We start from the raw sequence: 14,205 nt of genomic DNA on the forward strand, positions 1-14,205 counted from the left end.
CCTTTGAGCTTCGTAGTTTCTCTCTCTAAACTCACACCAAAAAACGCGCTCTCTCTCTCTCTCTCTAGATTTTTGTTCTCTCTCTCTCTCTCTCTCTAGATTTTTGTTCTCTCTCTCTCTCTCTCGATCGAAGAAGAAGAAGAAGATGAAGGGTGGATATGGAAGTGGGGGGTCGGGAGCAAAGATCGATAGGAAAGTGGTGGAGAAGAATAGGAGGATTCACATGAAGAGCTTGTGCTTTAAGCTCTCCTCTCTCATTCCTAAAGATCATAACTTCCCAAAGGTAATTAAGATTCTTAATCATACTAAAATTTGTTAATCATTTGATTAAGGGTGTAGAATGAACTATATATGTACGTAATGTTATTTGTTTTTGTCTTCTCATTAATTAATCAATTACTCTAATAACAATAAATTGTTAATGATTGGAATAAGCATGTACGTTGAGCTATACAACCGAAGGCTAGCTAGTCACATATAATTTCTAGTACGAGATCTTGTTTACTCACCGGGGTTTTCTTAAAATTTCTTATTATTTATGAAAGACTGATTTGATAGCTATTGGGACAAAATTTGTCCAAAGATTTTTTTTTTTTTCTCAATCTAGTAAATGCTTGTACTTTGCACAAAACAAGCTGGTGAAGTTCATCGGACTTGGTGACTTTTCACGGAATAATAATTGGCATTTTGCCAAGAAAGAGCTAGATAAAAGAGAATGGAATTTGAAAATTTTGAAGTGAGGTTGATAAAGTTTGCCCATGTGAGGATTTATTAAAATCTTTGATTTTTAAATGGATGATTATAATTTATTTTGAGTGCAAATTAAGAATAAGTATAACTCATAAAAATACGATGAGTTTGGATGTAAAATAAATCATAACTATACACGGGATAATTAATAATTGAGATAGAAAATAACGGTCTCTCCTGAGAGAGTTCCAAATTCTTTATGACTTGGTACACCAGTAGCGATTACTTTCAGCACGTGGGCCCACTTTTAGGGCAACAAGACATTTCTTGTGAGATTGACAGCTAATATTGGTCCCACCTTTTCTCAAAATGATGTCATTAAAACATTTTTTATGAAGTCACTTACATAAAAAAATTATAAAATTAATTTACAAAACTCTTAATTTTGTATAATTGTAATAGATTGGTACCATTTGTGCATAATGAATGAAACAGTCAATTGCTTTGTTGTTTGAAGTATTGATTCCTCAAATACTTAACACCAACATGGTGATTAATTACAAATATAATTTTTCTTTGTTTGGTTCCATGGAAGTTATAGATTATTTCGTGCACTATATTTTCTGAAGACACGATATGATATCTTATCTAGATTTGTCGGACCACTACACGAAACGTGGGATAATGAGTCATCGTCTCAATCTATGATATCATCTCAAAGTTTGTTGCCTTGTTGGTCCACAAAATCAGCCACAAATATCAACTTGGTCCCATTTTTGTTATCCAACTGAAGAATTTGTATCAAGACAAGGGGAGCAATTGAAATTTGCTAGCAACCCTTTATCAACTATAGTTATAAAACGCAAACATTTTTCATCAAAAAGAGCATTATCTATGAAATATATTCTAACATATAACTTGATACTTATTTTCAGGATGCGTTGTCGCAATACGATCACCTGGACCAAGCTGCAGACTACATAAAAACCCTGAGAGAGCGAATCGAAAGTCTGAAACAGAGGAAGAAATGCGCAATGGGCAAAGAAAAATATAAAGAAGTCGGCGGTGAGATGTCCAATGAGTTTGGTTTGCCTCTGATCGAGGTGAGGCACCAAGATTCAATCTTGGAGGTGATCCTGATCACTGGACTCAAGAAGAGGTTCATGTTCTATGAAGTCATTGGGGTTTTGGAGGAAGAAGGTGCTGAGGTCGTCAATGCTAGCTTCTCAGTTGTAGGAGACAAGATCTTTTACACTATTCACTCACAGGTGACTTCTATTGTCCTTGAGAGTTTTTGTTTAGTACATCTTTATGAACGGTTAACCACACCCTTCCTACTTGTTTCCCACCAACTTCTCTTGGTTTTAACTCCGGTCCTACTTGTTCCGTTGGCCGTACTCTTACCACCTTTCATAATTGGTGTATATTGTGGCCTTAATTGCACATGTTAAAACCATCTCTTTCGATTATTCTCTTGTTTTACCATCGATACGAGGAATCTATAATCTCCTATGAATACACTAATTTCTTATCCTATCTTTTAGTATATATCTACAAAATAACCATAACATTTTCATTTTTGCTATTCTTATCCCAATGTATTTTGTGTCTTTCGTTGCACATGTTTCTAAATTGTCCGACATTCTAATCCATAAAGTATTGTTGTCTTACAACTATTTTATAGAACACCTTCAAGTTTCATAGATATCTACAGTCACGTGGGACTTTTTTATAAAGACTCTTTCATTTTAACCATTCTAATTTCATTGGATAAATAAATATCTTTATGACCCTAATATTAATTTCCCAAATTTTGTGATACTGATGAAAACTGTACCAATTATGTGGTTGCAGGCTATATCATCAAGAATTGGACTTGAGGCTTCAAGGGTATCTGAAAGACTTAACGAACTCATACAGCAATAACTCTAGTTTTTGTTCACATTTAGGGACAAAAACACTTAGTTTGGGAGGTTTTTTGGTGTTGGGTGAATGTGAAGAAAATCTTTTTTAGATGATGTAGACTATGCATATGAGAGCAAGGGACAGCTTGTAACTTTTGTAGGCTGGTGCTTCAATGTTTTTTGTCTCGTAATCACTCAAGACTATACCTAGCTGCATTGTGAAGGTATGGAGGTAATTGTGTGGTCTTTTTGGTCCATGAATGACTATTGGGAATTTTTTTTTTTTTTTTGGGTATGTTGCATTGCTGGATTTGAGCTTCTAAAAATAAAAACTGCACGTATGACGTAACATAGAGATTGAGATAAAACAATGTCATCCATACAAATCAAAGAACAAGTACATTCTCCCCTTAAGTAAGCACACACTCTACAATATATGTATAATCTAAATAATCAACACACTTTTCCCCCAAATCATCCATTAAACTTTAATAATTTATGGGTTCTTCGCTTTTATCCTTAGCTTTCTTGCAATCTGGCTAGCTCTAGGATGAACTGGCCTCTTGCTACCATCACTCTGCTCAACTTCAACCCAATTAATAACCTTAAGTATCAATGACTGTGAGCAAAATGATTTGTGCCCATCTCCTCCTTTCCCTTTCTTAATCCCTCCTCCTCCTTCAAGTGCCATATCCAAGAACTCCATGAACCAGCTCACAGCTTCGTTCTCCACCTCTTTCGCAAGCTTGACTGAGCTCAGATATGACTTCTTGCTCGAAGATGACTTCTTGCTTGATTTCGGTGAAGTGTTCACTATTTCTTGTAGGACGGGTGAAGTTTCTTGACACGTTGTAGCTTCTTGGATCTTCTCCATGTCGATCATCGCTTTTGAGAGTTCTTGATGGAAGGAGAGGAATTGATCGATGGAGGTTGAGGGGGACGTGGGTTTTGCTTGGCTCGTCAAGTCTGAGAACATCCTGCAGGAATTTAGAAGAGATTATAAGAATTTTGAGCCGTGTTTTTTCACTCCAAAATAAGAGAGAGGAGAGTAAAAGATAAGAAAAGTAGTTACTTGAGAATTCGAACAAGAGTTTCTGTTGCTTGTGCATCTCTAAGTGCTTGCAGAGCTACTTTCTGAGCTGCTTCTCTGTTCTGTATAGCTTCCTGAATCCCAGAGATTATGTTATAATATCTATGGAACATGAAATTCTAACTCTACTAAGCAAAAATGTCGCTTCATGAAACACACTGGCATTACTAAGCAAATATTACTGGTTACTGATAAATACAGGTGCCAATAAATCCAGGATAAATGTTTGTATCTAAGATTACTGATAAATTCATAAAACAAGTCCCTTCTATGTGAGGATAGAGGCTTCGTTGTTTATGCCCACTCTATGCGATTCCTAGGAAAATATTATCCGTGACTGCTAATTTTACAGCATAAGTTACTGCGTATGTACTTGGAAATATTAAATTCAGGTGCCATTGTATCCAGGATCAATGCTAGTATGTAAGGTTACTGATAATTTTAGAGCAGTTACTGGCTATGTAGTTAGAAATATAAGTAGCCCTGTTGAAGGCAAACTAGAAGTGCAGCTTCATGAAAGACAGACATTTTACTGATAAATTCAGTTATGTGTAACTGATAAGTTCAGAGCAGTTACTGGCTATGTACTTAGAAATATAAGTAGCCCCATAGAAGGAAAATTAGAAGTGCGACTTCATGAAAGACAGGCATTTTACCGATAAATGCAGGTACTGCGGGCAAGTGGAAGACAATTTTCAATTGCAGCGGACGAAGAGATGAAGCACGCTAGCATATTAGATCAAACACATTTTCTTTTATGACTAAATTCAGGTTCTGAGACTCCAATTTAAGCAAAGTTAGACTACATTAATGAAAAAAGAGAATGAAGCACGCTGGAAAAAATAAGATAAAATACGAGATAAATTCAGGTAACAGAATGCGACTATGATAAACTGAAACTAACATAAGATCAGCACATATGTCAAATCAGATATAGGCAATAGAACTAAGCATATAGATTTCCAGTTGAAACACGCTGACATGATCACTTTGTCTGCATGCTAAAGAAAATATTATCAACATTACTGATAAACTCAGTACTGAGATATCATCGTTAAGCACAATGGACCAAAATTCAGAAGAAGGCGCAGCATTCAAACAGAAGCAAAATTGTCAGAACTTAAGTGTTGACTTTTTGGCTTGAATCCGAAATAGGTAGGACCCATTTCAAATCTCTTCAATATCAATTTCTGATTATAGAATGACAGCAGACCCTTATTTTGAACAAAGAGTCAAAGAAGAGATTTGATTTGATTGGGGTCACTCTCACTTGTGGGTCCTCCTAATCAATCTCCCTCTCTTGTCTTCTCAGAGAGATTTTTATGATATCTGAGACAGAGAGCTACATAAAAGAGAGCTCTCTCAAAATTTTTGGATGTGTGTATTGAGATTGAATATAGTGAAAGCCCCCTCTTGCCGTGGACGTAGATCAATTTGATCTAACCACGAAAATATTGTGTGTTTGTGATTGTCTCTTAGTTTTTTGGTTTTGTGTTTAGTGTGTTATCTTTGGTACAACAGATCAGACCGTTGCGGACCGCTGAAGGCTTCTTAACTCAACAAACTAGTATCAGAGCTTCTCGGTTCTAGGACAGTTTTTAATCCTCCATAATGGCTTCTGTGAAGTTTTCGGTGTCGATCTTTGATGGCCAGAATAATTTCGGCCTATGGAGGATAAAGATGAAGGCTGTTGCGACGTGAAGGCACGGTTAAAGCTATCGATGAGAAATACCCAGAAGATATGATTAGTACCGAGATCGAAGAGATGGACGAAAAGGCTCACAACGCCTTGCAATTGTCACTATCCGACAATGTGCTTCCTGAAGTTGCCGATGAGAAAACAACAGCGGGGTTGTGGTCAAGTTCGAAAGTCTCTACTTGAAGAAATCTCTTACTACGAGATTATACCTAAAGCAGCGGCTATACACATTGAAGATGAAGGAAGGTACACCCATTCAGAAACACCTTGATGAATTTAATAAAATTGTTATAGATATGAAAAAACTGGACTCTCATTGTGTTGTGTTCCTTGCCTGGCTCTTATGAAAACTTTGTTAACTCTATGTTGTATGGAAGAGAATCCATAAGTCTTGAGGATGTGAAGGCAAAACTTTGTTAACTCTATGTTGTATGGAAGAGAATCCATAAGTCTTGAGGATGTGAAGGCCTCTTTGAATTCTGCTGAGTTGAATCCATAAGTCTTGAGGATGTGAAGGCCTCTTTGAATTCTGCTGAGTTAAGAACAAAGTTGAATGGGAAAGGTAGAACGAAGACCAGAGAGGGTGATAAAGGGCAATCCAGAAATCATTCAAAGTCCAGGTCAGCCCAAAACAAGAGAAACATATGGAGTGTTTCTACTGTCACAAGAAAGGGCATTACAGGTCAGAATGTTATGCTATAAAGAAGAAAGACAATCAGCGTGGTGAAATCTTAGATTCACTAGTTATTGATGTTTGAGAATTCAATCCAAGGTGAAGATTTTTGGCTTGAATCCAAAATAGGTGGGACCCATTTCAAATCTCTTCAATATCAATTTCTGATTGTAGAATGACATCAGACCCTTATTTTGACTTTTTGAGCAAAGAATCAAAGAAGAGATTTGATTTGATTGGGGTCACTCTCACTTGTGGGTCCTTCAGGAATCAATCTCCCTCTCTTGTCTTCTCGGAGAGATTTTTACGATATCTGAGACAGAGAGCTACATAAAAGAGAGCTCTCTCAAAAAATTTGGATGTGTGTTGTATTGTGAGATTGAATATAGTGAAAGCCCCCTCTTGCCGTGGACGTAGATCAATTTGATCTAACCACGTAAATATTGTGTGTTTGTGATTGTCTCTTAGTTTTATGGTTTTGTGTTTAGTGTGTTATCTTTGGTACAACAGATCAGACCGCTGCGGACCGCTAAAGGAACGCAACATCAAGTGTTGATATTACAAAGTAGAGCAAGATGATGCAACATCAAAGATTAACAAGGACTAAAATTCAGAGAACATGCAACAAACGAACCAAGTCTATTTTTGACACTAATGGATGAAATACCAGAATGAAAGCAAGCTGACATACTACAACAAATATTTATCTTATGGACAAATTCAGGTATGAGGTGTCATGTTAAGAAAAATTTAGCCAACATCAGATATCTTTAGATGGACTTTAAAATCATATAATGGGCATATCCAAGCACACACTGGCAAAACTAAGCAAATAACAAATAAATCAGGTCATAGGATACCGTGCATAACAAATATTTATCTTATGGACAAATTCAGGTATGAGATGTCATGTTAAGAAAAATTTAGCACAAATTCAGGTATGAGATGTCATGTTAAGAAAAATTTAGCCAACATCTGATATCTTTAGATGGACTTTAAAATCATATAATGGGCATATCCAAGCACACTGGTAAAACTAAGCAAATAACAAATAAATCAGGTCATAGGATGCCGTGCATAACAAAATGAAACTCGCATAAGATTACTAAATGGATATTTCAAATCGAAGCACACAGGCATTACCAATTGCACCTCACCCAGGAAAATTTATTGGTTACCAATAAATTCAAGTACTGAAATGAAACCTTTAAGCAATAAAGGCAGTGACATAATATTTGCAAAAGAGGAGAAGAGATGAATGTATACCTTCTGTAATGAACTAATCTTTCCCGGCAATTGATTTATACTTCCATTTGACTTCTTGGATTCTTTAACAACAGGAGAGCAAACTTCCATTCTCCCACTCCGCAACCTGGAAGTACTCTTCACACTCTTCTCCTGCAACAAAAAAAAAATCTAACATCAAACTTTATAATCAACTAGATCATCTCAAAATCCACAAATCTCTTCAACAACCTACACTGGTCAAGGGACTCATCGGCACCATCTTAGGAATCCTTGAAAACGCACAACTCTTCCTTGCTGATCCAAAGCTCGCATCTTTCTGATCTTCCTTCTTCAAAGAAGCAAACCCATTAACGGAAGATCTAAAACTCAACTTTTTGGGGGTCTTCTCCTCGAAATCCAGTGTAGTGGGCTTAACCAACAAAGGCGAATTGGGCCCTATACCCACATTCTCAGAACCCCATGAGCCTCTTCTATGTGCAGATGATTTCCTAACTGAACTCTCCTTAATTCTTACAATTGGCTCTGGGGTTCCCACTAATGGGTGTCGACCTGGGATTAGCTTGGCCCCGACGATGAATGGAACAGGGGATCCAGGGTTCAAGCGGTCAATATAGATGAACTGCCCGAGTTGGATTTTGTTGCTCAGAACTAAGTCATCTTGATCAAAGGGGAGGCTGACATAGATTGAGTGGGAGGAGTCCGAGACTTTAATGTAGAAGCCATGTTTTGGGTAGAGGTCCTTGTCATCGAGCTCGGCAGGAACAATGTCAGTGACCTGGAGAAGCGCACTCCGGTGGTCTCCGATGGGTTTTGGGGCGCTGGTATTCATGGCTTCGAGGAGTTTTAGGAGGACTCCTGGTGCTAATGCTGCCATTGTTGTTGCTTTGTTTAAAGAAAAAAGAAAGAGTTAAAATGTAAGGTAAAAAACAAGTATAAAATTTTATTTTTAGATCAGTATAAATTGAATGTGTACAGTACTCTAATAGACTACTATTGAATTTCAAATTTGTTTTACTTACCCCGTCACAAGAAAGCACCAAAAAGGCTTAAGATTTCAACAAGTTGGGCATCATCCAATTAATTTTAGATCCATGATTTTCCTCAAAAATAAAGAAATAAATCACTGGTAACAATGTAATTGATCACCTATTGAATTTAGGGGGAAAAAGTTATGATGTGAGAAAATTTTGTAAAATTTGAAGTCCTGGCTTAAGTAAATTGAACATCTATAAAGTAAACTAATACATTAAACTACCTATTGAATTTATTTATAAATTCTACGAATCACGAAATCACAAAAAATGGTTAGATTGCAACAATTTGGGCATAATTCAATTCATCTTAGAAATAATATATTCTTTGAATTTCCTCCAAAAATGTGAAAACACGAAATAATTACTGATAACAAAGAAGCCATGAAATGATTAAGAAAAAAGAAATTGAGCACCCATTGAATTCTTTTAAAATTTCGATTTTCACATCCTCAATCAAGAAAAAGTTTCGCTTAGGGATTAGAATTCAAATTAGTAACAAACCCATCAGCGACTTAAATTAACTACTATATTTTCTTCTTCTTTTTTTTTAAAATTAAAAGGACAACCATGAAAATAGCCCACGATCACAAAATTATTCAAGAATATCCAGAAATTATAACCAGTTAGAAAACTACCTCTAACTCAGCAGATTTCTCCTTCAGATGAATCCAAATAGGCAAAATACAACTCAAAAGTTGCACCAAAAGACCATAAATAGATCCGCCTCCTATACTCCACTCAAGAACTGGAATATCTTTGAGAATAAGATAAACCAATCTAAGAGAACCCAGAAACGAATCCAAGAAACCAGCAATTCCAAAAAAAAAATCCCTATTTAATAATTAATAATAATTGGGTAATGAGAGGAGAATTTTTGGTAACTGCCAGCTAAAGAGAGTGAGAGAGAGGTCCCCTGTATCCGCTCCCCACTCTCTCAAACGGTTAAGGCTTGGGATTTCTGAACGTTGAGCAACGGTCAAATAGATTTTGAATTTAGTGAAATGTCCCTAATGCCCTTTTACTAGTAGTCACTTCTTTGGTTGAAGATATGGGCTTTTTCTTTATTGTATTCGCCAGATGTGGTCTTTCAATTGGGCTGGGCTTGGGCTTCAATGTGTAATAAATTAGTTGATTAATTGAAATGATCACCCACCGTGTAAACGAGGGTTATTTTGCTCTTGAGAAAGCATAGCCCTGTTTGTTAGATTTGATATGACTCTCTCATTACTTTATGATGACACGTATATTGAGCTATGATCACATGAAATAGGATTCTGATTATATGAAACTTCATGGATACCATATAATTGAGATCATACCTTGTATGAGTAAACGGTTAAATGGATTGGTAACAACTAACTTGTTGATTTAAATATACAACTATAAATCAGAATGTTCCTACCACATCTGCAGGATATTTTTTTTTCATATTTAGGCTAATCAATAATTAGATCCGGCAACCCACTGAAACCGGACGAGGTTTAAATGTAGCCCATTTTTGATCTACTTTGTTTTTGGGAAAGGCTAGGCTAATTCTGACCAACTTTTTCTAGTTCATTTGAGTCGTCCCCTACCCCAAAATTAGCTATGGCTGATTAGGAAATCATACAAGTTCGGTCTTATTTTTGTTGGTATGCCAAACAAAGCATTTGTCTATCTAACTTAGTCTGAACCGACAATCATGAATAAGGACATGACTACAAATTTTCAAGGCTGTTGGCTAAGTAGATACTTTAGTGAGCTGATCGTACAGCGCTCAATTTTCTAATACATTTGGCTTCACATTGAACTTTACTCCCCCTTGAATGAATTTATATATAACTGGATGATGATATCAATTATTGGAGTAATCAAGTCACATCTCTACTATAGGAAATAGAATTATCTTTAGGCAGTGTTTATAAAGGTGAAAGCTTCACCTTCATGGAATCAAATGTCTTTTCTTGTATATAAGTGAGGCAAACAGAAGCTCGCAAATCACATGAAGCCAGCAAAAAGGCTAGAAGAAAGAACAACCGCGCACATATAAGAAAAATAATGTTAGGGGCACACCCCCTAACACCCCACATGAGATTTTAAAAATTTTAAAATCCCATATGGGGCCCGGTTTACTGAAACGATGGGAGAGGGGGGTGTGGTTGGTGGTATGGTAGGGGGTGTGCCCCTAACACCACTCATATAAGAAACAATCATGAGGAGAGTAACATGTCAAAAAGTCCTTCATTCTTAAGTATTAGCTTGTCAATATAGACTCCACACAGTGATGGTGGGGCATGGAACAAATAATATTTGTGGCATGATTTGCACGTTTAGGTACGGGATAAGTTCCATCTCGATAAGACTTAAATAGTTCTCTAAGACTAAGTGACGAGCCATAATTACTACGTATTATGATATGAGTTCTCGACACTTGCTTAGGGGTGTCAGAAAAGCCTGCGGCCTGGGCATGGTCCCAACCCGAAGAAAGCCCGAAAATCGGGCCTGGGCTGGTTAGCCGGTGCCTGACCCCTTGCATGGTCCCAACCCGAAGAAAGCCCGAAAATCGGGCCTGGGCTGGTTAGCCGGTGCCTGACCCCTTCTGGTACGTGGGGGCTCAGGTTGGTTAGCCAGCGCCCGACCCGGCCTGGGATGTGGGGGCACCGGGGTTCTAAGAGCATATGCACGTGTTTAATCTAAAAATATAGTTAAACTTGATGATATCGAAATTCGAACTATCACCAATTCTATGGGATATTTAAAGCCTACCAAATAAATAAACTAACTTTATGTTATATTTGATGTGGTTTTTGTTATTGTAGTATATTTATATTTTACACACACACACACCTCGAAGTATATGTACTTGTATATACTTATTAGGGTTTCTACATCAAAACCATCTTTACTTTTACCTAAATTGACACTTACCACCTTTAAAGTTTTGTTGTCATGTAAACCACATTTACTTACTAATACTTTTATTATGCCACACCTTTTTTTACTATTCACCCATGACAAAATCAAATATTCTCATTTTACCTTCATCTTCTTCCTTCCAACACATAACCCTAACCCTAGTCTCCTCCATCCTCCTCTTCTACAAACCCTAACCCTAATCCTAAACCATAGACGTCACCCCCTCAAAATCCTAGTCCTAATGCTTGGCCGCCACCTCCCCCAAACCCCTAACTCTAACCCTAACCCATGATCACCATCTCCCCCAAGCCCTAACCCTAATCCTAGTTCCCACTTGGTAAGGAATGGGAGAGTGGGAGGTCAGGAAGGAAGAGGGAGGACGAGAAAGAGGGGGAGGGGAGCTGGGGGATGAGGAAGAGGAAAGATGGGAAAGAGGAGGATGAGGAGGCTAAGTTTGAGCTTTATGATGAAGGAGGTGAAAAAAAACGACGAGGATAAAATAGTCATTTCGCATATTTTTATAGACATGTTAGCAAGTAAAGATGGTTTACATTGAAAAAAACTTTAAATGTGGTAAGTATCAATTTGGGTAAAAGTAAATATTGTTTTGATATAAAAACCCTACTTATTAGTATATTGTATATAATCATATGCTGTATATAAGTATATATATATAGCGTAGCTATACGTATCATTATATATAAGTATATTATATGTAAGTAGATACGTGTATAGATATAATCTAAGTATATAAAAAATGCATGTATAACTATGTAATACGTATATATAAATAATTATATTTATATGTTTATATACTTATAACCGTATACTTTAAGTGCATACCTATATACCATATAAGTGTATAAGTATATATATTTACAACTATATACATATAAGTATATAAGTATTAATATACAAACGTAATACATGTATAGTTATGAATATATATAATTATAAGTTACCAAGTATGTACTTATAATTATATACTTATATTTATACTTATAGTATATATATAAGCATATGCATATATGTAAATACGTGATACTTGTATGTTGTATATTTAGCTATAGTTATATACTTATATATGACTATGTACTTATAATACTTATAAGTTAAATCTTTTTGCAAAAGTTCTTATGGAATTTTACAAAAAAACAATTCACAAAAAATTAATCCAAAAAATTACAAAAATCTAATTTGTATTGCTTTTTTATTAAAAAACACAATTTTTAATTTAAAGTTTAAAAAATTAAAAAATAAAACAGGGTCGACCTGTTAACCAGCCCAAACCTAGACCTGGACACGACGCGATAGCTCCGAGCCTGAGTCTAGGCAGGAAATTGAACCTGGCCTAGACCTAGTGTTCTGAATCGAGCTGGGTCGAGCTAGGCCAGCCCACATGGACAACCCTATACTTGCTTTTTATGGAAGAGGAGCAGAATGTTCCACACATTAGAGCACAACAAAAAGAACATGAGGACAGCTCTGCATCACTATAGTTGCTTTACTTGATGGTGAAGGTATATTTGCATGGCATCCCTCTAGCTTTCTGCTCGACCTAAATGAGAAAAACCTTAAATTTCAAGGAAATTCTTGGTGTTCTATTAAAAAATAAAGTTACTTGCAACTAGACTCCTATGCCATTGCCCAATTATAAAAAGATCCCTTATATTCTATTGTTGTAGCGACCTTGTGTACCATCATCCATGTTAATAGACCCTTGTGAAATTTTTTTAAACACCCAACGAGGCAAGATCCAGACAGAAGAATCTGGATAACGAAGGGGTATAGAAATGAGGTGTTGCTGTTCGGGAAGCAAGATGTCATGAGGAGTCACTGTGGATCGTCTATGAACCGTTTGATGGCTTGTGGGTATGAGCAAACATGTAAGAGGGCCCAGAGCTGGATTCTTGCAAAATCCCCTCAGGGCCCGTTTGGATCTGGTATTTTGAAGGGGAAAGGAGGGGGAAAGCTGCCAATTTGTCAGCTTTTTGGCAGCTTTCCCCCAAAATCGCCTCTTATAAATGTGGTTTTGGGGGAAAGCTGCTAAAAAACTGACAAATTGGCAGCTTTCCCCCTTCTTTTCCTTTTAAAATACCCGATCCAAACAGCCCCTCAGTCATTCAAGTTGCTCGGCTGTAATAATTAAAAATAGATGACACTATCAAAGAGAGGCTTTGGGCTTAAAAAGGTGAAAGGAGAATGCAAGATTTTGGGGTTCTTTCACCTCTCTTCTGTTCTCTTGTCTTCTAACGGGGAAAGATATCGTGAACAAAATATCGAGTACTTATCGGAAGAAATATTGGAACATTGAATAAATTAATGTTTATCTTTGCATCATGATTGTAGGTAGAAAAGACAAATAGTCCCTTGCTCTACAAAATCAAAGTAAACTGAACAAGGTAAAAGGGTTCTTAAGGAGGACCATAACGCAATTATCAAGTTTAATTGCACCAATATGAAAAATTACAGACTCCAAGTATAAAAAGGGGTTTCCAGAAAAACAAGAACAATTTTTCAAAACAGACCCTTTCAAATTTTTATTTTTCAAAATCGACCCTGTTTTTTTTTATTTACCAAAACCGACCCGTTTTTTTTATTAGCAGCCTAATCACATTCCTAAATAGTCGGGGTTGCCAATACCCCCATTTATTTATTTTATTTACTAAAAATTAAAACTCAACAATTAAAAAATTAAATAAAAAGTCTGAAGATATTCCCGCTCGCGTTACGATTCATTCCCCATTTTGGCGGCACTCCCACTTAATCTCCTCCCGATTATAAATACCCCCCAAACTCCCGAACCCTAACGTTTCCCCTCCCCCCACTCTCTCCCCCTCTCTCATCCTCTTCTTCTTTTTCCTCTCGCCTCGAATTCGAACAGAGAGAAACTAGAAAGAGGAAAAAAATGGGAGAGTGCTTCAACGGCGACGGCAATATCTCGTTCTCGCAGGAGCAGAATCCGGCGGCGG

The 14,205-nt window shown here is 36.7% G+C and overlaps 3 protein-coding genes across 3 annotated transcripts in view; 2 read left to right on the plus strand and 1 right to left on the minus strand.

The window, feature by feature from the left end:
• LOC109828999 lies at positions 8-2,672 on the plus strand. Its single transcript, XM_020396035.1, has 3 exons — positions 8-283; positions 1,626-1,958; positions 2,545-2,672. Exons 1-3 carry the CDS (start codon positions 146-148, stop codon positions 2,614-2,616), a joined length of 543 nt encoding a protein of 180 aa, XP_020251624.1. The 5' UTR covers positions 8-145; the 3' UTR covers positions 2,617-2,672.
• On the minus strand, positions 2,921-9,271 carry LOC109829000. Its single transcript, XM_020396037.1, has 5 exons — positions 8,974-9,271; positions 7,537-8,186; positions 7,323-7,454; positions 3,667-3,758; positions 2,921-3,571 (listed from the first exon to the last, which is right to left on the minus strand). The coding sequence occupies exons 2-5, from the start codon at positions 8,176-8,178 to the stop codon at positions 3,091-3,093; spliced, it is 1,347 nt and encodes a 448-aa protein (XP_020251626.1). The 5' UTR covers positions 8,179-8,186; positions 8,974-9,271; the 3' UTR covers positions 2,921-3,090.
• Positions 11,642-14,205, plus strand: part of LOC109839446 (deoxynucleoside triphosphate triphosphohydrolase SAMHD1 homolog) — a 13,861-nt gene continuing 11,297 nt past the window's right edge. The window contains exon 1 of the mRNA XM_020407871.1: positions 11,642-11,708. Coding sequence (XP_020263460.1) covers positions 11,642-11,708 — 67 coding nt within the window. The remainder of the gene's footprint in view (positions 11,709-14,205) is intronic.

Source organism: Asparagus officinalis, chromosome 1 (assembly GCF_001876935.1).
Source record: "Asparagus officinalis chromosome 1, Aspof.V1, whole genome shotgun sequence".
NCBI classification, from domain to species: Eukaryota; Viridiplantae; Streptophyta; class Magnoliopsida; order Asparagales; family Asparagaceae; genus Asparagus; species Asparagus officinalis.